At 51.7% G+C, this 24,365-nt stretch overlaps 3 protein-coding genes across 9 annotated transcripts in view; 1 reads left to right on the top strand and 2 right to left on the bottom strand.

Moving 5' to 3' along the window:
• The window catches only part of tusc3 (tumor suppressor candidate 3), a 41,650-nt gene extending 22,088 nt beyond the window's left edge, over positions 1 to 19,562 (bottom strand). The window contains exons 1-2 of one of the 6 annotated variants that reach the window (XM_018735959.2): positions 19,350 to 19,562; positions 192 to 361 (exon numbers count right to left, since the gene is read on the bottom strand). In XM_018735959.2, the coding sequence (XP_018591475.1) occupies positions 192 to 361; positions 19,350 to 19,469 (290 nt within the window). In that variant the 5' untranslated portion in view covers positions 19,470 to 19,562. Of the gene's footprint in view, positions 1 to 191; positions 362 to 2,237; positions 2,693 to 6,585; positions 6,681 to 17,822; positions 17,833 to 18,300; positions 18,538 to 18,826 lie in introns of those variants that run through there. The other 5 variants (XM_018735964.2, XM_018735961.2, XM_029258920.1 and 2 more) reach the window with 5 other exon arrangements.
• Positions 19,563 to 21,862: 2,300 nt separating this feature from the next.
• On the bottom strand, positions 21,863 to 23,702 carry LOC108924524 (octapeptide-repeat protein T2-like). 2 transcript variants are annotated; one of them, XM_029258923.1, is made up of 3 exons: positions 22,839 to 23,702; positions 22,270 to 22,280; positions 21,863 to 21,911 (listed from the first exon to the last, which is right to left on the bottom strand). In XM_029258923.1, the coding sequence occupies exons 1-2, from the start codon at positions 23,678 to 23,680 to the stop codon at positions 22,271 to 22,273; spliced, it is 852 nt and encodes a 283-aa protein (XP_029114756.1). In that variant the 5' UTR covers positions 23,681 to 23,702; the 3' UTR covers positions 21,863 to 21,911; position 22,270. The 2 variants fall into 2 exon arrangements, with proteins under 2 accessions (XP_029114756.1, XP_029114755.1); XM_029258922.1 differs by lacking the exon at positions 21,863 to 21,911 and having other exon boundaries at positions 22,221 to 22,280.
• Positions 22,851 to 24,365, top strand: part of sgcz (sarcoglycan zeta) — a 101,571-nt gene continuing 100,056 nt past the window's right edge. The window contains exon 1 of the mRNA XM_029258921.1: positions 22,851 to 23,765. Coding sequence (XP_029114754.1) covers positions 23,727 to 23,765 — 39 coding nt within the window. The 5' untranslated portion in view covers positions 22,851 to 23,726. The remainder of the gene's footprint in view (positions 23,766 to 24,365) is intronic.

Here is a 24,365-nt window from a genome sequence, read left to right as displayed (position 1 = left end):
TCAAGGGTAGTACAGCGCTAGGTGGGATTCGAACCGAGGTCCTTCAAGTACAAACCGACAGCTGTAACCGCTGCGCCCCCGGTGCCCCAAAGCGGCCCGAGTGTAGATGTATAAAAGAGCCTGTGACTATAGGAGCCCCACTCAGCGTGTGCGTGCGAGCGCGTATGAGTGTGTGCGCGCCGAGGGACTACCTGCACACGGAGCACTGCCTCTGAGGCTGCAGGGCCGTGAACATCACCACCACCGAGTAGTTGCGCGGAGGTGCCTTGACGAAGCGCCGGAACTTGTCTCCGTTCATGCGGATGACGGAGCGCCTGGAGCTCCACTCCATCATCTGCTCCACCTTCTCCGCCAGCATGTTCTGCAGCCCCGGGGGACACGGGGTGGGGGAACGAAAGGAAACAAAGGAAGCAGGTGCCATTAATAATACAGCACGCGCTGCCCTCTTCCACACACCTTCTCTGTCTCGGATTCCACCGCGCGTCTTACGCTTCGGGACTCGACGTCCATAGAGACGGAGATCAGTCCTCTGTGGTCAAGAGCGTGTTTAAAACAGCGCGAGTATAAATCCCACCTGATACGGGTCTAGAAGCGCACCGTCTCCTTGTCGTACAAAGTCGAGTTACGGATTTCCAAAGATACAAACATTTTCCTTTTTTCCTAAATTTATTTTTAATTGCATTTTATTCATACGGTGTTTTCCGATATGAACGTGACCTGCGTTTACCCTCCGAGTCGCTAGATGGCAGTAAAGAGCACGCCGAGATTTCGGGTACGGCACCACCTTAATTTAACTCACTGCCACAGCGTTCACAAGTCCCGTCTGGTGTTCCTGTCACCGATCGCTAGCGAGACGAGGAACGGTTCACATATTTACGTGACGAAATCAGTCAACAAGGAGCACTGATTTGCAGTTTGTGAAGACTGGATTTTTACATGCAGTAATTTTAAACGTGTGGTGTTATATCGTAGTTTTGATTTCAATACAGCTCAAAGTACAATACCGTTCTTACAAAGTACTTCCGTGTATTACAGCTACATCCAAGACTTTGACAGCGACGAACCAGTGAAATGGAAGGACATTTAGTACCAATAAGCTCTTTTGAGAGTAAATCTCACTTCTGAGCTGAGCGCAGAAAAGAGTTACGTGCAGACGTCCGGCGTGCGCGCGCGTGTCTGAGCCTGACGTCTCTGAGGACCGTCCCACCTCTGGGCAGCGGAGCCACTCAGAAACACAAACAGGAGAAGAGCAAAGACACCTGAAGCGGTAAAGCCCCGTCAGGTGTGGCCTACGAGAGCATCACCGTGTCAAGCGGAGGCAGGACCGGGCGAGGGAGAGAAGGCCCTCGAGCGACGGTTCGGAGGGGAACAAAGAAAGGCCGTCGACGGAGTCCCACCTCGCGGCGTGCGGAGTGGGGAACAGCAAGGGGCACTAAACACCTACGCTATATTCACGTGGCCTCGGGTTCGAGTCCAGAGAAGGCTTTGCAGCAACATCCTTCCATAGGATACATGATCCTGGTATTAGTACCGAACACCTTATTTATTTGTTTTCACAGCTCACACTTTTCTCCAGGGTGACTTACACCGATTTACCCATTTGTGCACCAGGGTAATTTTAACTGTATCAATTCAGGGTGAGTACCTTGATCAAGTGCAGCCTTTGTACAGCAAGGTCACGACTCCAAACACCGCAGCCGTTTTCCCAACAACAATCTGCGGAGAGTCCCTTAACCGTCAAAGTGCATTTAAAACGCAAACGGTGCGTAAAGCCAAAGTACTAAGTTCCAGAACATTCTCCAGCCAATACAAACATGCTCTACCCAAGTGGCACCACGCTGAGAGCCGCCAGCGCGGCGCAGCGGGCGAACGGCGACACGCGGAGCGCAGCACGGGCGTCCCCGCGGTGGCGCTGTCCATCCCCCGAAGGCCGGGTCGTGCGGCCGCTCCGAGCCGCTGTCAGAGCCCTTCCGGGGTCGGGGGGGCTGCACCACACCAATGTGCTCTTTGTGCCCCGCGACCGAGCCAGGAACCGGCGCCAACGGCCCTTTGTGTCAGTCGGGGATCAGAGCCAAGGAGCGGCGAGCAGCCGGCCAAAACCCCGACATGTCATAAGCTAATTTACAGAGAAACCGTCCAAAGCTGGAGAATTTATTTAAAAAGATACACACACACACACACACACACACACACACACACACACTCTCTCAATTATTTTATCGCTGTTATTTCTGAACCTTGTTCACCGCCACGCTTCCGTAAACAGGAATCCGCCGCTTTGGCAAGGCTGCGACTGACAAAAGGCGGGACGGCGGCTCCGCGCGCCACTCGGAAACTTCCAGAAAGCTCTGTGAACAAATAATAAGAAGCCAAACAACAGAGTCTCGATGAGGTTCAGGACTTTTGTCATTTAAATGCAGACGTACAATCAAACCTCCTTAACGTTTGATTTCCAGTTATGTTGTGGATCGCCATGGCAACGGCGTGGCGGCCGGCGTTCCGTTGCCTTCCCGTCTGGCTTCAGATTAGCCGAATTTGTGGCAAAACCTTCGATTACCGCTGTAAACAGGCGGCAGTTTAACCTCGTGTGGCGACTTACGTGAATCCCACGAGCGCTAGGATCTCAGCGCCTGGGAATCGATAGTTGACACCGTATGCGTGCCGCCATCGATGAGCTCTGCTGAAGATTGTTCTCCGAAACCACGCAGAGAGTCTGCAGCCGATCGGTGAACCGCCGTCACGGGTCGATGCGGCCGACACGCTTCCTGAAGCAGGTACCGCATACGTCCGCCGTGCTGCCCGTTGCCTCTTGTACGATTCCTCTGTTTTGCTACACTTGAGCCCTCATATAAGGGGCCCCATACAATGGAAATGACACCTTCTTCCATCTGCGCTCTTATTAACTCGGAAAGAAGGCGTTTTTGCTCATTATGCAGTCATTCGACTTCACGTGTGCGGCAACCCAACGTACGCGATTCCCAGCAACACAACTCGTGTCCCCGGTCACCGGTTCGCAGAGGTCACTGAGCACAATGACAACAAGGTAAACACGGAATAAAGACTCATGGGACCATTGAAGAAAATGACACAACACGGCAAATTCATTTAACCGTGTGGAGAAAATCTGCTCCGAGAACTTTTCTCCAAAGGAGCTTGCAGTGTTCAGCTACTTACAGTTATTTACCCTTTTACCCAGCTGGGTAATTTTACTGGAGCAATTTGGGGAAGCAGAGACTCGAACCTCCGACCTTTGGGTCCAAAGGCAGCAACTCTAACCATTGAAACTGCGGTTCAAATCCTAACTCCCACTGCAGTACTGTTGATCGAGATAGTAACTCCTAAATATACCAGTGTAAATCACTGTATTTAATTTACTTTTGAAACCCAAAATTGCGGGTTGCTTTGGAGAAAGGCATCAGATAAATAAAGACTGATAATAAGAACTTTTTTCAGTTGCTTAAATCCAGAAATTCACCCGGGAAGATAAGCGGCGAAACGCACGTAATAAAGAAACCTAACAAAAGCACAATGTAATTACAAGCAAACAAATAAACAAATAAACAGGGGAATTTGCTGTCCAACAGGATCTCGGAGCAGCACGGCGGGACGGGGGCTCCGCTTGCACACGGTGTCTTTGTTGCGTGCTGTCCGAGACCCGTCCCCCCAAGGACAGTCCAGCCGACGGCAGCGGAAGCCCGGTTCCTGGCCTTTGAAGGCTCTCCCATGACGTCCTGAATTATTAACGCAACGAACTCGGGTGGGAAGCCGGTCCGATTCGAACCGCTGGGGAGACAAAGGCCGGCTGTGGCCGCTTACACGAGGCCGAGGCTCCGTCTCCGCTGCCCTCGTGGACGGCTGCGTAACGCTGTCCAAGCCATTTGTCCCACGCCGTCCTTAACCTTCACTTATATGTCACAACATTTTCCAAGTTTCGAGGAGAGGGTTCTCAAAAATTCCAACTAGTGAGGCTGAAACACTTTACCCTTAGTAGCAATTTATTTGAATAAATAAAGAATAAATAATTGCATAAGCACCTTTTCATACTGCCTGGTAATTTGGGATTCATTTGTATAATCTGGAGATGTTTCTCAAAGCAGATAATGCTCAAGTGTGAAAAGAAAAAAAGCTACTGAAATATAAAATTATATTTCCTCATGCACAAGAAGGATGGCATGTGAGACGGTCACACATTATAAATCATTATGAAAAGCTGCACATTGCTGCTGCCACAGAAGCAACACATCTTAATGATGAAAATATGGTATTATTTGAATTGTTTCTCTCTGAAGCCTTACATCAGAACTAAAATGGTATAAACCAATTTAAAATGGAAAAACACGTCAATGTTTACAGAAAAAAAGGGGAGAAACATGTCAGTTATTGTTGCTGCAAGCCAGAATTAGATACGCTGGGGATGGAGGATGGAGGACGGCGACGGCGCCGCCGCCACTGCGGTTCCAGGCCTCCACCTGACACGGTGATAATTTTATTCACGAGGCTGTTAGCGAAGCCTCTCGTGCCCAACAGGAAGGGGAGCGTCGACATTCACACTCAGCCCAACTGGCGAAACCCGTGCCGGTGGAGAGGCCTGGCCAGCGTTCAGCTGGAGGAAGGACAAAATATTCATGTGCAAATCAGACAACGAGGAGCGATTCCACAAATCTGATTTTAAGCGTTAACAAGGCCGCGGTTCTCCGGGCGCCCCGCGCCATTGCGCTGCCGCCGCCGCTCAAACGGAGCTGTCAGCGTCACTGTCGGCGCGGGCGCCCTGTCAGCCGCCCGTCAATCACGTCCGCGCTAACGATGCATTCTCCCTGACGCAGACCCAGTGCCGGAACGACAGAAATAAGTAGCAGGCTTCCTCTCCAGAACGCATTTCCGATTTTCGAGCGAGATTCGCTCCTCGCCCGAGGGACGCTGGAAAAAGGACAAAAAGCCAAGCCGTATGAAAATGCAAATAAATCGTTTGTCCAAAGTGTGGGAGCGAGCATGACTTTACATATTTAAAAGCAATTTTACTTGAATTTTAATTAGCATTCCACCCTTCAGTGACTGCATCGTAACTTAGCGCAGAAGACAGTTTCATTTTTGCTGTTTATCTTCTCACACAAAAGATGAAGCTGCCCCCGGAAGCCATGTTTCTTCCCGAGCCGAAGCTGCTCATTATTGTCCTCCTGTGAATGATACGCCCAGAGGACACGCATGAGCTGCTTCCTGTTAGTGGCACCTAATGAGAGTATCAATAGTGCGGGTGACAAGGCCAGTGGGCGCGTTGTGGGAGGCGCCGTTTCGAGACGAATGGGGCTCCGGCCGGCACGCTGCAGGGGGGTAATACCAGTCGTGGAAGCTGCATGAATGTCAAACGAGGTCAATTAGACGGCCGGGTACTGAACCTCGCAGCTTCCACAAAGCTGCAGAAGGGATGTGTAAAAATCCATCGGGCAAACGATGAAAGGCCGCACGTCCTTCTGGCGGCCTGCGATCGCTGCCAACATGTAGAACAGCACAATTAGAAAGAGGGGCTTATTCAGCACTGTCAGTATCCGCACTTTGAGAGACCGGATGCAAACTGTGCACTTGTGACTCGTTCATCACCTGTTCCTTTGTGAACACGGTGGGAAATGCGATTTACGAACGCAACCGGGCTGGAAGTCTGTCTGTAACCAAAGTCACTTTTACCTACAAGTGACAATAAGAGCTTCGTAATACAAATATCACTCCATTTATTCACTGGGTAGCTTCTGGGAAAGTCTTGGATATAGCCTTACATTGTAAAACATTTAAATATGCTTATCCCTGAGCTACATTAAAAAATAAAGATCTCCAGAAACTCATTCATCAGAATAAAAATTTGACGTTGCTCATCTTGTTGCTGATCGCTGGCACCCGGGAACACCAGACGCGAGCTGTAAACACTGTGCAAGTGAGCTGAATTTAGGCAGTCTAAAACTCCTACTCTTTACTGCCCTCTATTGGCTCGGAGGGTAAACGCTGGTCATGTTTGTTCCGCCACAAACGGAAGCGAGAGAAAACAAATGTTAAAAAAAAGAAATACACAGCATAATCATATATAGATATACTAATAATGCTTTGCACAATCCTTTTGATGGTGGGTTGAGTGCAGAATTTCCTGGAATTCACCACGACCCCTCCGATCATCCCAGAACCCAGAAACGTGCAGCAGCCAATGCCCTTGTGAACATCTTCGACGGTTACTTTTGTTCCAAGTCTTCTCCTTTTCTGACATGGAGCAGGAGTTGTGAGTCTCCTGGGTTCTTGTGCAAGTGTGCTGCCTGCCAATTTCTCAATTAAAGCAGCAGCCATTATTTTACCGCTGGCTTCCATGTGAAAGTGCACACTAACGCATTTCATCATTAGCGCTGATACTCAAACATCAGAGCTGAATATAAAATGAATCGCTTCAAGCCCCAAACTTTCTTTACTAATAAGCATTCAAGTAAATTTAAAAATGCCTCTTAAAAAAACAGAATTGCGGGGTAATTTGTTCCATTAATCTCAAGTACCCTTCGAAATGATATAAATAAGAAGCCACGTAAAGACCGAAATGCACGAGTACCTCCTGACCTGAGCCTAGGTGGTGACGGCCACCAACATGTCGCAAATTAACGTGCTGCACGTGACGCCGTCTTCGTGGTTCTCTGCGTCTTAATGGACCGTCGCCACGAGGGAGGCTGCGTAAGAGTAAAGACATCTGTTAGATTGTCTCAGGAGCTTAGCGTACCAATGATTTGGCCACATACACAGGTAGGTAAATTTCAAGGTAAGTACCTTGATAAATTCCATGCCCATTCGTTGCCCATCGACCGACCGATTCATCCCATAAACATGTTCAATCCTCCTCATCCTGTTACTGACCACCGACACTGTGGGAACACCAGACACGAGCGGTGAACGCTGCGGAAGGGAGTTGAATGAAGGTGACCCCACACTCCTGTTCCGTTTCGGTACTTTTCACTGCTACCTGCCGTCTCGGTGGTGAACGCATTGTGTTTGTTACACCGCAGGTAGGTAGAGATGCCGCTAGCTTTTTGAAAATTACCACGCCGCACGCGTTCTCCGCCGCACGGCGGAATTGCCGTCATCTACATTTAGGCTCTCTTCGCCGTGTGGGCGATGCCTCCGGACCTCACCGCTCTGTCCGGGCACCGCTGGGTTCGAGTCCCAGGCAGGACAACGCCGCAGGTGTCCTTCACGGGCCACCCCCTCCGCCGAGGTTCCCGTAAACTCGGGCCGTGTAAATGGATTACAGAACGCAACGTTGTCAGCGCCGCAAGTCTTACTGTAAGTCCCACTGTAAGAGGAAGATAAGGATGGGTGCGGGGCGAATAAACAATGTGCCGTTCCGGGCTCAGGAAAAGTAATCTTCTCCAGCTGAGGCGACGTGCCCTTCCTCCCTCAACCGCAGTTAATGCACCGCTGGGGGTGGGGGGGTTACGCAGGCAGAGCGGCGCTGCCCCACCACCCCCAACTGCAGATGCTGGGCTATGCCAGAACTGGGAAGGCGCGGTGAAGAATGTCTGCGAGCCTTGGGCTCATAAATCCCCCTCACCGCACACGTCGTTTAACTCCCGCTCAGTGTGAAACTGTATCGGCGACGCGGGTACCCGAGTACCGTCCCCCCGTGCCCACCGAGTGATGCACATGGCGCTATTTCATATTGCGCATACGGATGCATATTCAGCAGATGCAGATTGTGCACGCTGCCTTTCCTGGGACAGTGCGATAAAGAGAGCGGTAAGAAATGATGGGAGGCCGCAGCAACGCCGGGCCTCTAATGGGGGTAGGAAAGGGCACGGGCGGCGAACAGAACAAACAAAAAAATGTTTGTCCTCCAGAGTGGACAAAAATGAAAGGTCAGGGATGTTTCAGTACATACATTCCCAGGAAGTCATCTAAGGTCAAGCATATCATTGTAAAAGCACTGGATGTCCTCTATAACGTGCACTAAGATAGTCTGGGAGACACTCTCAGACACGTCCTCCTGTGTGGACGAATAAGGAAAGCTGGGGACGTTTAGGTAAAAACAAAGGCCGACGCGGTGAATATTATCCATTTCTTTGGTCGAGTCCAATCACGTTGAATCGAGCATGTTGGCTGAGCGCTTGCTGTATTTTTTTCAATCCTGTTAAATTGAAACTGTAACAAGATGTAAATGAATGATGAAGCCAATTTGAGACGTTAACACAAACTGATGCATTTGGGAGTCGTCCTGGAGACCGCGGTCGAACTGAACTTCCAAAGTGCTGCCCGCTCTCTCTAACTTGCTGCTGGATGCGCTACGTCGGACGTGGCCAAACTGTTTTTCTCTTGCCACGACACGAACGGCGTGACGGAAAACGGGCCACTTAATGGCTTCGGCCGTCCCTCGGAGCGCAGATTTGAGATCAATCCGCAGAAGCGGCGTACGGCGAGGACAGGCTCCGGCTGCGGGAAATGGAAACCCGACAGTTGCTAATGCGCTGCTGGCAGAGTCCGGGTAATGGCAATGGATAATGTTTTGGGGACCATCAATAATGTCACCGTAGCCTGGCAGACCCCCCCTGGCGGTGGCAGAGTGAACATCCCGTTTGGCTGTACCAACTACAAGTGTTGCCGTTTCCCATGTAACTCTCACGGTAGAAGTCCAAAATAGACTGGGTCCTCATCTTAGAAACACAGCTAACACCGGAAGTGTTGTTCGCTATTCCAACCACTACGTCAAAATCTATTAAGGTCAAAAATACAGATGTCCCTCCATTAGTCACACACTAGATTCTATGAGAAACTCGGACGGAGCTTCGACGAACTAAAAATTCACTCGTACAAATTTCATTAATTTCTTTCTTTTTCGTTAACTGCTTCTCGCACGTAGAATTGCTGCGTTCCAGAACCTGTTCAGGAAACACGAGGCATGAGGCAGGGAGCATCATGGATGGCACACAAGTTGAATGCAAAACTTTTATTTTATTATTTTTATTACACTTTTTATTACCTTTTGTTAACCTGAAAACAACATACGCAACATTTGTCAGCATTTGGCCACTTTCAGTTTGCTTTATTACCTATACAGTGAAAAAAAGATGTAGCTCAAATTATTTGCTGGACGCCGCCTGTAAAAGTCTCGGATATAGCCAAGTGAAAAATACGCTGAGAGACTTTATATTTTTATTACCTTAGAGTTACATTAAAATTAAAACTAACTTAAAATAGCTGGAAAAATTATGTACATCTTCGTCACACGTTACTACCGAGCGCTCGTTATTGATCGATTCCATACACGACCATAAACACGTAACATCCATGTCGATGTTGGAACGCCGGACACGAGCCGCAAACATCACGGAGGGGAATTCAATTAACCCGGTCCAACACGTATACTCCGATTGAGTGCGTTTTAAAAACGTGCTGTACATAAAAGGAGAAGTCACCGTATCTCTGAAACTTTTTCGTTCAAAAGGCTCACGACACGAGGCCCCAGCGCGGCCTCTTTCGCTCTCAAACGGGCACGGCCAGAAGCGGCTTTAACGTCACCCCCGTCGTGGTCCTGCGTTCCGTCTCCAGCTCGGTTCCCTGCGGACTCCCGTCGCTCGCTCATTTGCGTTCTTATTGTCGCCGAAGGAGCGGCGGGAGTCCTTCCGAGCCTCAGGTTCCTGCTGCCGTCATCGCAGTGCGATTGTCACTTTTCCGCTCCGCAGTCCCCTCGTCAGCTGTCGGTCACGTGCTGGACCCCCACAGAGTAACGGAGACTCCTGCACGAAAGGCCCCGCGGCTGCATTTGTTCTGGAGCTCATCAGGTAACCGGAGGCTGCACCCGACCGACCCGTTCGGACCCGACCGCGTCTCTGCGCCGCTCGCCTCCCGCACAACTCCATAGGCCTGCACTGTTCGCTCTCCTGGCCGTGATGGTGGTGCTTCTTTCCTGCTTCTTCATGCTTCCTACATGATGAGTACCTAGCTGTGCTGCTGTTGCTGCTCCTCCCTTCCCAGTAAACCTGGAGGGGCACAGCTACCACATCAGTTTCCCTACACGAATTACAACGTAATACCGTATGACTGCCTACCCGCACTCGTTCAGCTCTTTTGTACCCATTACACACTGAACGCTTCACACACAAATAAAACACACTTAAGGTTTATGGATTAATTCAGTCATTAGCGCAAAAAACGGAGCAGCGAAGAAAGGGAAAGAAATGAATGAAAACGACGTAAATGAACGGACACTCGGCGGACACGAACGCACCAAAGGCTTCCACGGACGCGGATCCCAACGGGAGAAACTAGCAAACGAAGGCCAGCGTTGATTGACAAGTGTAACGCGGTCCGAGCCAAACTCAAACCGACAAGAAGAGCACATGGTGGCTCGGGTCTTGCGCCGCTCAGCTGTCAAAATTCAGATTCGGTCCTCGTACATGCAAAGTAATTCCCTGTAAGCCGAAAAAGGGCCATTGAGTGAAACTCCTTGTAAAGTGTAATTCTCATAACCCAGATGGGTGTATCTCCAGGTATGACTGTATTTATGAGCTCAGGGCACAGACCGTCACCCAATCCCTCTTGTGCCGCTTTCTAGCAGCTTCGAGAATTCCACTTTCACTGGGCTGATCTGATCTGAACACCCAATCTATCTCACAGGCTAAAGCGGGGGGAAAAAAAAAAAAAAAAAACAGCTTCTGCGTCTCCATTTTATTGTCTCCTTCAGCAGTGAAACATCTTGTAGCGTAATTACAGGCAGCGTGGGACAGCTGCTCTGTGCACAATGCTAGATGAAGACTTCATTCCCATTTATATCAAGATACAGCAGGCAAAACTAGCCCATTTTTGCCTAATTTCATTCTCACTTGCGTTATTATGTGACCGAGAATTAAATCATTAGTCCTTGTAAAAAATTCATTTCTTTAGTAGATGAATGTAACAAGTTTTCTGAGTCAATTTCAGACTGCGGTAACAAGGCTTCTCTACTGGAACTCCGCTCCACATTGAGCTCAACTGACCGACCCAAGCAACTGACGATCGCGATCGATCCGAGTCTCCGACCTTCATTCGAGCGATCCGAACCTCCGGTCATATTCTGACGGATCCCAGCCTCTGACCTTCATGCGATGATCCAAGCCTCCGATTTTCATTTGACCAATTCATCCTTCATCCTTCCTCCGATGGACCCGAACCTCTGACTTTCATCCGATGACCCCAGTCTGACCTTCATTTGACCAAGTCAAGCTCGACTCTGATGACTCGTAGTCTCTGACCTTCATATGACCGAGCCAAACCTCTACCTTTCAACTGACTAATTCGAGCCGCTAACCTTCCCTTGAGTGACCCAAACCTCCGACCTTCACCTGACTTCATCTGACTGAGCCCAGCTTCTACCTTTTGTACGATCCATCCAAAGCCCTGACGTTCATTTGACCGATCCAAACCAACGGCCTTCAGTTGGCTGAACCAACGGAGTCAAATTCGTGTGACTGACCATAACCGTAAGGACGAGATTCCAGACCTTTTTACACTTTTTACCATGTGCTACTTATCTGTCTTTCACACCTGCCTTTGAAAAGATTCCCCTACATTCGATATGACAAAAAGCTAATTTGGCTGCTATACTGCCGGAGAAGTTGCGAGTGAAAGGGTAATGAAGTCACAATTTGATTTCTCAAGAGCTTGTCTGGTACAACAAATCAATGTGCTTTTCGGTGGATTAATACACATCTCTTAACAAGTTTTTTCGGCAGTAACAATATATGACAGTGTGCAGTCTTTTTAAGAGCAGGGAGGCGGGATGAGTGCACTGCATCTTCCCATGCACCTATTATTGCAAGAGAAGCACACCCTGCTGTTTATGCGATATCCATTATTGCCTCGCGTCGCAATAAAAGTCAGCTACTGTGGCCTCCCTTTATTATTCTATGTTTATAACAAAATCAAACTCCAGTTACGCTCAATAAGCACAGTGGGCTGGCGCTGACATACTGTACTTTTACAGCGGGCCGTGTGTGGTGCTGAGGTAGCAACTGGATCACGTTCCTTTGTAGTCGACGGAGGAAAAGTGAGCTGGAACCTCCTAATGTCCTTGTTAAAAAAGAAAAAAAAGAAAAAAAAACACTTTATGTGTAGTGGTTGCGATAGAAAAGAAAAAAACCAATCACTCCTCACTCTGTACGCCTCCATTGACTTCCAATGACATCCCATGAAGAGGCTGTTTTTCCCCCACTTTTATGGCAGTTCCAGGATTACTGGGTTCCATTGTCAGTCCATGGAAAACATCTGTCAAGTTCCACCAAGTCTTCAATATATAGAAAGCCCATTCAAGAAAAATAGAATAATCCAGAGGTATTTTGAAGAAAACAATGGGATTTACAACACTGCTGAATGTATTAGAGGAGATTAGCATTTTGGCATTTACAATATTATCTTGGAGTGCATTCTGTCAACTCGACAGCCATTTGATTTGTGGGAACAGACTTCAGCAAGACAAGACTGCTGCGCCGAGCACAAGATGGACTTAACTGTGCTTTTTAGGAGGAATTTGCATTTTGATTAAGGGAAAAAGAGTGCATTGAGTGTGACAGCGTCTGTCTAATTTCTCCCTGCAAAAAAATCTAAACGTGCAGCGGTTGAGCGAACACCTAACAGAGAAGCATCGGATCTGCTGCAGTGGGTAACAACGCACTTTGTATGTCACAGTGGGACACTGAAAGGGTAAGAGATGGAGAAGCGGAAGGAGGAGCAGGAAGAGATGGAGAAGAGGAAGGAGGAGCAGGAAGAGATGAAGAAGCGGAAGGAGGAGCAGGAAGAGATGGAAAAATGGAAGGAGGAGCAGGAAGAGATGGAGAAGAGGAAGGAGGAGCAGGAAGAGATGGAGAAGCGGAAGGAAGAGCAGGAAGAGATGAAGAAGCGGAAGGAGGAGCAGGAAGAGATGGAGAAGAGGAAGGAGGAGCAGGAAGAGATGGAGAAGAGGAAGGAGGAGCAGGAAGAGATGGAGAAGAGGAAGGAGGAGCAGGAAGAGATGGAGAAGCGGAAGGAAGAGCAGGAAGAGATGAAGAAGCGGAAGGAAGAGCAGGAAGAGATGAAGAAGCGGAAGGAGGAGCAGGAAGAGATGGAGAAGCGGAAGGAGGAGCAGGAAGAGATGGAGAAGTGGAAGAAGATGTAAGGGGACCAACTGCTTTTCAAGCACTGGGAAGTGTCAGCTTGTTAGTGCCATGGTGCCTGGTTTCCTCATTCAGGCACTCCATTGTTCCGGTACTTTCTTAATGGCCCCTGGCACAGAAAACAGGGTGGAAGGGGAAGAAAGGTAAACAGAGTAGAAAGCGGGAGCAGTGAGCTCAGTTTGAGCGCCTCTTTTCCATAATGAATATTTGTACTCTGCTGAACGGCCCCACTCGCTCCTCTGCTGGACGCCTGATAAGAGCTAATGAGTTCTCGAGCGCCGGCCCGGCGGATGTGCTCTCGGTTCCGTTCTCGGGTGGCTGCCGGCGGACGGGTCGGCATCGCCGGCGCAAGATTACACGCTCCCGACACCTCGGCAAAGGCGATCAAAGGCAGAGAGCGGCGGCTGGCGAGGGCGAGAGCGTGGACGGCGAGAGAAAGAGGTCCCCCGCTTGCTCTTTAAACCTGACTGGAGGAGAAGGACACGGCGGAAGTCCAGCGGAAGCGAAAAAGAGCCGCTGGGCCCACGCCGAGCGGCTCCCCGTCGCACTCGACCTCCTCCGTCTCCTCGGCACTGCGAAAGCACTTATCCGAGCGTCAAAGCAAAGTATCTCAGCCATCAAACTCAACGACAGCGATCGCTCGAAAGCTCCTGACATTAACGGGCACTCGTTTCAAAATCCTAAGCAGGGGAGCGAACCTACGACCCCCTGGCACCAGGCTGCCCATGCAAACAGAACGAGAGGTTAACTGAGCACTTCCCACGTAGCAAGGGAGTAAATTAAACTGCCGTGAGCGCCGCGAGGGTCGCCGCGGCGATGCGGGCGCCACCTCGGCTGTGCGTGAACACTGCGCCGGGAGACCGGAGGGGGGAAGAACGGAGCCCCGCTGGAGACGGCAAAGCCGATGTGCCGGACCTTTCCGAGGCCGGAGGCGGATGAGTCCCGGGGCGCGGAGGAAAGACGAGATGCCGTCGGTCCCCGAAGGGTCGCGCACCGTGCCGATTTCATGGGGTCGGAAGCCGGCGGACTCCTGGGACAGCGTCGCCATAATGAAGAAAAACTGGGGCGTACGCGGACCCCAATGTGCAGCCGCGCACGACCGAAGCGCCTTGCGCATAAAGGCGATGGATGATAACGCTGGATGATGAAACGAGGAGCAAAAATTAACTTTAAAACTCCCGCATTTGAGTAGAGAATGTAGGACAAACAGCAGCTGCTCCGTCCAATAAACCGTACGATTAAACACCGTTAATAAGCCATGTTTCCCGAGCAAACAGCCGGCGAATCGAGTCGGAAGGTCGACACGCGGCGAGAGGGGAACCGCGACGGCGCCCGGCACAAGATCCGCTCCCGCGTCAAGGTCTGCTTCGCAGCTATGGCTCCTATGATAATTTCAGTGCTTTTATTTCAATAAAATATCCAAGCGAAGGGCCACTGGGATTTGGCGACACGGAACTCCTGGCAAGAACACGGCTTTCTGCGGCACCACACCATCAATTATTCATTTTCCGGCAATAGATACATTTCTCAATATTTACTCAATCTTAGCCGAGATGGAAAAAGCAGATAATGCCTCTCAAGGACGTGGCTGCCGAGTGTTTCCGTGCAGGAGGAGGGGGCACGACGCAGGGGTGGAGGTGGGACATAGGGACGGTCCGCTTGGGACCCGGCGCAGCACCTGCTCACCACGCAAACCCCTCAGAAATCCGCCCGTCTCCCTGCTCTTCCCCACAGCTGCTCCTCACCTTGCGGATACGCGTCCTCGACGAGGCCGCGAATCGTGAAGGGTCTGAAGCGGATGGACTACAGAGGCCTTCGTTAGCGGAAAACCCCCAAAGCGCCAACATCGAAATAGCGCCGGAACGTTCCGGCGCTCGTCAACGCCGGTGCGTTTGCGTGATTGGAAGACGCATCTTCCTCCTGCGAGGCTCCCGAAGCCGTCGCCTTGAGCTTTGTGAGCCACGTGGAACCGTGCCGGCGCACACGACGCCGAACGCACCGCTATTTGTGCGGCGTGTTGCCGTGACGACGACTGGCTCGTCTTTTCGACGCATCTCGGATACGTTAACCGTGTGCGTGACAGATGCGTGGAGTGAACGCGGGGCCAACTCCCTGGTGTGTGTGTGTGTGTGCGTGCACCCCTGGATCGGACAGCATGGATCTAAGGGAAATTTGGCAACAACTGGGACACTGGCATCCCCTTGGTGACAAGAGTGCAGTCAAGGACCCCGTTCTCTGCTCAGGTGATACTAAGAGCGACAGCGGCAGGAGTGACGCTGAGCTCAGTTACCGTATTATTTACTCTGAGTAAGGCACGCGATCGAGGGCTCGACGTCACGGGGCTGGACCGCCGTTCGGGATGGTAGTACGGTTCAACTTCCATAGAGGGACCGGTGGAGTCGCTCGCACGTCTGTCCCTCGGACAGGTACGCGGTAAATTAAGGTAAAATATTAAGAAATATCCCTCAAAATAAAGAAACTCCACTCCTCAGGTGATATCACTGCGTTTTCGTTTTCTCGCACGCATTAATAACTCACAATTTGTTGCCGTTCTGGGCGATTCCTTTGCGCCGGAGCCCTTCCGCAGGGACCCTTCCCTTCGACCGCCGTTCACAAGGATGCTATAAACATGGACATTTCATTATTTTTGCCTTTGCGAGATGTCCCCAAATTGGGCACATGTGAAGTGCCCCTCTCCTGCTGAGAGCCAAACTCCACACGCTCACGTCGAGGGCTGATGACCACTAAGTGGACCGTTTGACCGTGTCCTTTATTCGCTCTGCTCCAACGAACCGCCTTCCGTTTTCACTCCCTAATAACTGCCACATGGTGTCATTCGACTGGCCGTGATGTCATTTCCTCCCTGATCCCAGTCACTTGACAGCTCTGTCACGTCTTTCTTGATTCATTCCTCTGCCGGCGAAGCGCCACGCTGCAAATTAGCTGACTGCTCCTTTTGGAGGGACAATATAACCGCACCGAGGGTGTCTCTGGGGACGAACATTATACAACCTCATCTGGTCGTAAAAAGGTGCCCGAAGCGGGGAGTCAGCGAGTTCAGCCCTGCTCCTCACGGCTCAGCGCTCCGTAGAGCCTCGCATTCGACCCCTCTGTCGGGGAGACTCAGACGCTAATGCAGCTGGACCTCGGTGTGGCCACTGCCAACGCACGAATCCCACAGTACGTGTCCTGTTTGCACCTTTTCCTACGTTCATTTGTGAGATCGATCATCCAACCACTGCTAATGACTGCCGGTCCGGTCCGGCGCAGGGTCCTGGTGGTCCAGAGCCTACACTGGAAGTGTAGGGTGTGAAACGGGACGCAAACTGGGTGTGACAGCGGTGCGTCGCAGGATAGAACACACGCGCACACACACACACACACACACACACACACACAGACACACACACAGAATATGGGCAATTTAGTCACCAATTCACCTGAAACACGTCTTCAAACTATGGGAGGAAACCAGAGCACCTGGGGGAACTCGCAAACAGAAAGAAAACGTGCGAACTGCACAGACTAGCCCTACCACAATGTCAGGGTGGCCACTGCTGCTACCTGCAAACGTCGGCGAAGTGCGAGTGGAAACAGGCACCCATTCTAGTCGCAGCTCCGCAGACCCTGTTTACCCTGTTTACCCTGTGTGTTGAGGACCCTGACGGCCAGCTCCCGTCCAACTCCCTACCTGTCGTATCTGTTTACGATCTGTGTGAGGGACAGCAGCGGCTCACCTCTGAATGTGGTCTCGCAGCATTAACACCCCCCCCCCCCCGCAAACCGCTTACGGCCTACACTCCCCCCCCGGCCCCGGCCCTCCAGATGTGTTTTTTGTTCCAGTGAAGAATAAGGAGTGTGGAAAGGACATAAATAGTTGTGGCGGTGACTCTCCGTGTCCCTCGCCGCCACTCCGAAGCGCATTAAACGCAGGAACAGTAATTCACACGGCGAAGCTCGGCGCGCCCATCGAGGAGACGCCGTCCCGCGGGGCCCATCGCGTCCACGGCAAGCGCCGAAGCGGAAGATCCCCGAGCAGCAGCAGCGCTGTGAACGAGGACCAGATTTCCCCAGGAACTCGGGCTGAACTTTTGCCGCTCTTCCGGAAGTCTCCGCGCGGCCGACGCTCCTCCTCCGCATCCCTGGGCCGCCCGCACCCGCTGGCGCGGTTTACCGCCCCTACGCCGTTCCCGCGCATCGGCGCCGGCTCCTCGCCTCGCAAACGCAGCGGGTCTAGAGGTTTGCTCGAAACTCGAATCGATGGCATCGTAACTCCGGAAGTCGCCATCGATCCGAGTCTCAATACTGCCGACGTGCCTCCGTTTATCTGCTCGTTGCATTCTGCAAAAAAACCTCAGATTTTACTGTAATAGACACAAAAGTGTTGCAACGTTATTAATTTAGCGTGAGCTACATCAGATACGGCGTCTCCACAAACTCGTCGTTCAGGGCCCATTCGTCCCGTAATCGCGTCCGGCGTTCCTCACGTCGTTACACTCGGGAGCTGCGGACACCGAGAACGTGAGCGGAATTAAGGCGGTCCCACACGCCTATGTCGCCGGGGTGCTCTTTACTGCCATCTATGGGCTGGGAGGGAAAGCACAGGTCACAGCCACCGCTATACAGAGAGGAATTTTAAACGGGTAAGTGGAGAAAATAAAATTAAAAAACGAAAAAACAAACCAGAAAACGTCCGCACCCGTGAACATTCATAGCTCGGCTGCTGGTAACACAAGGAACCGGTCCAAGTATGCGTTTACTCGGGGAGTCCAGGCGAAGCACAGCACCACGTCCCTCTGAGGTCATCCAAAGTCTGGTCCGTCCACGGTACAACGCCCCAGACGGCAGGGAGCAGATCGCCTCTCTAATCTCCGCAAAACATCACAAAATGTTTTCACATCTTTTTTATCCTCCTCTTTTCTCATTTCCACGTAACACAAACGCGGGGCTGGACAGCGTGCGACCACGGGCCCGGCCGGCGTCCGTCAAACCTGCGGTGGCGCGGCGGACGGTCGCGTCCACTCGCTCACCTGGCAGCGGAGACCACCGCCATAAATTCGGCCGCAAGCGCGGGATCGATCACATTTACGACGCTACGAGAGCTTCTCCGAGTCGCGATAAAGACACGCTCTCATCCCCCTCTCCAAAGTCCTCGTCTCACCTCCTTCCTCGGTCCTTGTCCTGACCATCTGTTCCGTTCGCTCCCAAACCGTGAAGCCGTCGCACGAGCGGAACTCTACCGTCTTCTTCCGCATGCTATTTGCGCACAACGTGGCGGTGGAATCGACGGGGGGCTCGTTTTATCTTTTTTTCCCCCAATAATTGTTTCCTTCTGCATCCTCCGCAGCCGGAACCTCCCGGATTCTTCCGGAATTCACCACCTTCTCGGGCATCCCTTCCTGTGACGTCACCTGCCAGAGCTGGACTCCAATAATGGGGGGCACAGTTTAGGTATATTGTGGGGGGGGGGGGGGGGGGGGGGCGTCACGAGATACCGCAGTGAGCCAGCAGTCCAGTTTTTAGGGCTCAAACGGCCCTTAAATATCAACAACGAAGGTGCTGGGAAAAAAGCGCGTCCTTCTAGAAAGCGCCGGAGACGTATCGCTCGCACATCCTCTCCGTCACTCAGCTACTTAGAATTTACAGTGATTTTTCCCAATTGTACAACGAGGTCATATTTACCGTACCGGTCTGGGGAAAGCACCTCGCTCCACGGGAGGTGGGATTCGAACCCAGCTCCTGCCGCCGCAAGGAAAGCGACAGCTCCAGCTCTGCCGGTTCCGCACCTGTCCGGCGGATGGACGCGCCCTCCGCTCACCCGGTTACCGTGGAAACGCTGTCGGGGTCACGGCGAGGACCCGAGGGATGCGGGCGCACGGGTTCGAGGCCTCACTCAGGGGGCCTGGGGCTCGTGAGCCTTCAGTGGGGGGAGGAGGAGGAGGAGGAGGAGGAGGGAAGGCTTTGGAAGGGTCTTCGAACTGGGAAACGGGATGCCGGGGTTTACCAAACCAACCCAGCGAAACCGGCCGCTCCGCGAGCAGTAAAGCGCGCCGGCAGCGGTAATTCGCGCAGAGGGACCGAGAGGCGGAGCCGCCGCATCATCATCATCATCATCATCATCATCATGATCCCGCCGCCGCCGGTTCGGTTCTGCCGCCGGAAAGCGCGAGCGGAGCGGACGGACGCGACGACGCAGCGCACGAACGGTACCTCTTTCTTCTTCTGTCCGCCGCCCGACTGCACCAGCAGCAACAGCAGCAGCAACAGCAGGACGAACGAGAGGCGCATCATTGCGAAGGAGAGCGGGGGGCCCCGTGCAGCGGCCGCCATGTTCGAAGATGCTCTTTCAGTCGCGTCCACATCGCCAGTAGTTACAGCACCACCGGCCAATCGGATCGGAGCACCGGAAGTATCCTCATCTCATCGACCAATCTGAACCGATTACGGAAAACCGTTTGACATCGCTGACCAATCGGAATGCAGGGAAAGAGGCCGCTTCACGTCAGTGACCAATCGGGGTAACCTAAATGAGTTATTTCAGTAACCAATTGAAATATCCTGTAGGAAATTGGCTCATGGGAATTGTAGTCAAAATAACCACGCAGCAATGAAGAAAGAGGCGTCTGTTTGTGATCTGGACGAATTTAACGACTTTTTGTGTTTAATAATATACCCGTGATTGTCAAATGAGTCAATGCCTGATGCATAAACAGCCTGGTCTGCAGATACATAAATAGTGAATCGAGGTTGTTTTGAAAAAACCTTGATTGCTGAGTGAATTACTGTTGTGAAGATGCCCAAGACACAATCGAGACTTGCGTTTTATTTTGTGTTATAGCCAGTAAAGGCCCCTTCAATGCGTTTGACACATATGTAGCAGAAATAGCTTTTGTTTGAAGCAGTCTCGCCAGATCTGCTTTCTTCTCCAGCAGGAAGCGGTGGTCTTCATTACAGGTCCAGATGAGAAGACATCACGGTCAAGGTCTTGTGGTCTTCAGGACAGATCCAGGGGAGAAGATGTCAGCACAGCAAGTAGCGCTGCTCTCTCTCAGCGCCTGGGTGGTGTAAGCAAACATGGGTTTGATCCCTGCTCAGTCTGTGTGGGGTTTACATGTTCTCGCCATGTTTCTGTGGGTTTCCTCTGGGTGCTCTGGTTTCCTCCCACAGTCCAAAGATATGCTGTTCAGGTTCACCCATAGTGTGTGAGTTACAGAGAGATTGTGCGTGTTCCACTAGTGTATGGATGAGGGAGCCATTGTAAGGAGTGTATCTAGCAGCGTAAGTCACCGCGGTGAATAAGGTTTGTGGGCTGATAACACCACAGTGAGCTCATTGGAAGTCGCTTTGGAGAGAAGTGTCTGATAAATAAATAAATGTAAATGTCGTGATCGGAGTCTACGGTCTTCAGGACAGATCCAGGGGAGAAGACATCAGGGTAAGAGTCTGCAGTCTTCCTCCGGCGATGAGAAGATGTCAATGACAGTCAATGTCAGGGGCTCCGAGAAGCATCCAAGACGGACGTCCAAAGAGACACCCTTAAACCGAGAGGAAAAGCACGGAGACCGCACCGTATTTATTATCTCCAAGGCATTTTGTAAAACTGTTTGAGCACCAAAATCACATTAAGAGATGACATTAAGAAAATTACATAGAAATTAATAATTCATCCAAGACATTATCAAAGTAGGTGGCGTGATGATTAAGAGAAGCTGCAGTTCTGCCCTTGCGAGAGGTGCTTAATTGCTCCAGTAAAACACCCAGCTCTATAAATGTAAAAATTGTAAATCGCTTTGAATAAAAGAGTAGGCTAAGCAAGCACATAATAAAGAATTTTGGCTCATGCAAGGAAGTCTTAATAATCCAGAAATCTGTTTAATGAGGAAATAATCTTGTGATATGACACAGGATATACTTCCTAATGACAGATGTGCAAAATGAGCTGTAAACACTCCCTGTGTGTTATTGCATGTGATTAGATTATGAAATATGAAACATGGTGTTCGTGGTGTGGTTAAAGAGGGACGAGGACTGAACCTACATAGCTGCCATTTTTATCAAATGGTTTCAGCATGTGTTTCGGCATTGTTTTGTGCATAACTAAGTAGCAGAGATGCATTACATGCATTCCAGGAATATTTTTAATTGTAAAAGGTGGTGGGCACTGCTGCTTCCTCGGAGCAGTGTTCTTGGTTTGAATTTGGCCTCGAGCTTAGTGTGCGTGGGTGTCTCTGTGTGTGCGTGTGCGTGTGTGTGTTTCCAGCATTCCTGCAGGTCGACTTCAGGGCCTGCCTGGTTGAGACATCTCACTAAAAAGAAGTTGTTTCCCCATATTAATGTGTGCTTCCTAAGCAGATGCAGTTATTCATATTCTGCTGGTTCAGATCCCAGGAGGGGCCCGGCTATTGTACTCTTGAGTGCGGCACTCACTCAGAATTGCCATATTGCTCTCTGGCTATTATATAGCGCTGGAAAATGCACGCTGTATAAAGTGCTTTGGGTTCGGGCATCTGCAGCGCAAACAGAAATAAACTGGAGAGATGACTTTGTGCTTCGGTGTTGTCATCAGCAGATTCCAGCCGACGAGGCCGGAGGCGGACATGACAGCGGCGGTCCCTGAGGGGCGGCAGGCAGAGCCTCGATGGCCGCCCGCGAACCCTCGCTGACAAAGCGGCCGGGCGGACAGCGTGTAGCAGTTGCTTTGCACCTCCCCTTCTCTCGTGGAATGTCTCTGGCGATGGTCTGAGAGGAAACGGGGCATCTGTGCATGTTTTTCTATTAATAAGAAAAATAAAAATAAGTCAGGTTTAGGGAATAGAAACTGATTTTTTCAGTCAAATTTATTATTATATCATGGGGTATCTCAGACATAAAAAATACATGTTTAACTTTTCCAGTGTTTGTTTTTTCTTCCCTGATGGTAAGATAATTATAAATATCTATTACATGACTAACTAAAAAAAGGTGAGTAAGGGTTTCATGTTTTTCCTTTACAGATATGGATGTGATGTGGCTGGTAGCCCTGCAGAAGTTCTCCCTGTGGATCTGGAGTCCTACTTACTGTCAGCTCCTTGCTGTGATGTCATGAAGCAGGGCCCATTGATATTAAAATAGCATAATTATAAATACTTGCCTCATTCTTTCCTGCAAAGAACAAAAAAAAATAATAAAATAAAACAGATGCACTAGGATGCACACACACACACAATGGTAAATATGTATTGTTTGTGCAGTTCTCACTGATGACTGTAATCATGAAGCGCAGGACGCGGCCGATCGATCGATGGGGCAGTCGGTGTGTGTCGCGCCCGGGGTTCGTGCGACAGCGTGTGTTAGAGGGACACGTCTCAGTGACAGCAGAGCGCGCGAGCCCCGCAAGCCCTCGTGCGGCTCGCGTTTCCTCTCGGGCGAGGAGAGCATCACATGTGTTCGCCCCGCAAACTTAGAGACTCACTGGGGTTCGTGGCAGCGCACCGGTCCGGAGACCGGGCTCCATCCTCTGCCCCCCCCCCCCGGCCTCCCGCTCTCCTCCACCGCACTCGTTCACGTTGCTCCCGCGATGTTCCCTCCCGGCGACATTTGGGCACCATTTGGGGACCATTTGGGGAGCCGCGGAGACAAACCTCCCTCCTCTGTGGGTGATGATTGACAGGTGCGTGCGTTCGCTTAATGAGGGAAGCGGACCTGGGCGAGAGCAGTCACCTGGTGGCGTCGGACCTGCAGAAGATCGAGGAGGATCTCCGCGCTGGCACATCGTCAGCCTTTTCCTCCTCCTCCTCCTCCTCCTCCTGCTCCTCCTCCTCCGTGCTGCTGCTCCGGTCCTCCTCCTTTCCTCCTCTGCTCTCCTCCGTGAGCATCTCGGCTCCCCGAGGAGGATCTCGGCAAAGCGGACCGTGGCCGCATCCTCCTCCTCCTCTCTCTCTCTCTCCCTCTCTCTCTCTCTCTCTCTCTCTCTCCTCCTTCTTCTCCCTCCCGTCGCTCCAGCTCATCATCTCCGCCGAACGGACTCCCGAATCTCTGGACCGCTTCTTCTCCGCGCGCTCCGGACCGGCTGTCGCCCGCGCGCGCTCCGGATCTCTTCGAGAAAGAGCCCATCGCATCGCGCCCGTCCTGCGCTTCTCTCGCTCCCCCCACCAGCCCCCCACCCCCCCTCCTCCCCGCTCCCACCCCCACCCCGCCCGCCCGCCCGCCCGCCCGTGGCCACATCTGCACACATCCCGCCGGGTTCTCTCCTCCAGCTGTGGATGCTCCTCCTGCCCGCTTTGCCGCATGAAGGAGGTCGCGGCTCCGGCTCCGGGGGACTGCAGCAGCGCTCCCGCTCCCGCTCCCGCTCGCCCTCGCGCCCGCGCCCGCGCGCTCTGACGGACGCCGGAGCTCGTGCCCGTCCCGCTGCTCAGTGATCCGCGCGCGGGAGACAGAAGCCCCGGATCCGAGCCCGTCTTGAGCCGCAGGGTTCCGTGGGAAGGGGCGCTTCGGAGCTCGGTGGGATGAGACTGACGGAAGGTGCCCTGGGCAGGAGGACCGGGCTCCCATCTCCTCGGCATCTGCAAGTTCGCGTCTGACAACTTTGGCAAGACTCAGCCATCCTGCATGGAGCGATCCGCGTCCCTGGACATCGAAGCCCTCAAGGTTGGTGATGGAGAAACGGCCGGGGGTGCAGATGTTCACTGCGTGATGGAGCCGCCGTCCGCATCCATGCGCTCCGTGGATGTGTCTGTAGATGTGCGGCTCGTTGGGGTCTCGGGATGGTAAAGCGCTGCCTGTAGATGTGGTGCCTCTGGTTGTCTGTCACGCTGAGGTGCGCGGATGTGATTTCTGTAGATGTGGTGTCTGGATGTCCATCACAGTGGAGTCTCTACATGTGGTGTCTGTTGATGTCCATCTCCATGGGTGTTGTGTCCGTTGATGTCCATCTCAATGGACGTGGTGTTTGTAAATGTTCAGCTCAACGGTTGGGGGTTCCGTAGATGTCCATTTCCATGGATGTGGTGTCTTTTGATGTCCATCTCCATGGATATTGTTTCTGTTGATGTCCATCTCCGTAGCTGTTGTGTCTGTTGATGTCCATCTCAATGGACGTGGTATTCGTAAATGTTCAGCTCAATGGTTGGGGGTTCTATAGATGTCCATCCCATACAATGGATGGAGAGGTCTGTTGATGTCCATCTCAGTGAGGTCTGTGGACATGTCCCTTGAGAGGTGACATGATGCCATTATTTAAGATGTCAG

Source organism: Scleropages formosus, chromosome 16 (genome assembly GCF_900964775.1).
Source record: "Scleropages formosus chromosome 16, fSclFor1.1, whole genome shotgun sequence".
NCBI classification, from domain to species: Eukaryota; Metazoa; Chordata; class Actinopteri; order Osteoglossiformes; family Osteoglossidae; genus Scleropages; species Scleropages formosus.
This window is presented reverse-complemented; position numbering and strand designations above follow the sequence as displayed.

Excerpts from the sequence above, each read along its gene's own strand:
- LOC108924524 (XM_029258923.1), bottom strand. The coding sequence starts at position 23,680 with ATGCCGAGGAGATGGGAGCCCGGTCCTCCTGCCCAGGGCACCTTCCGT.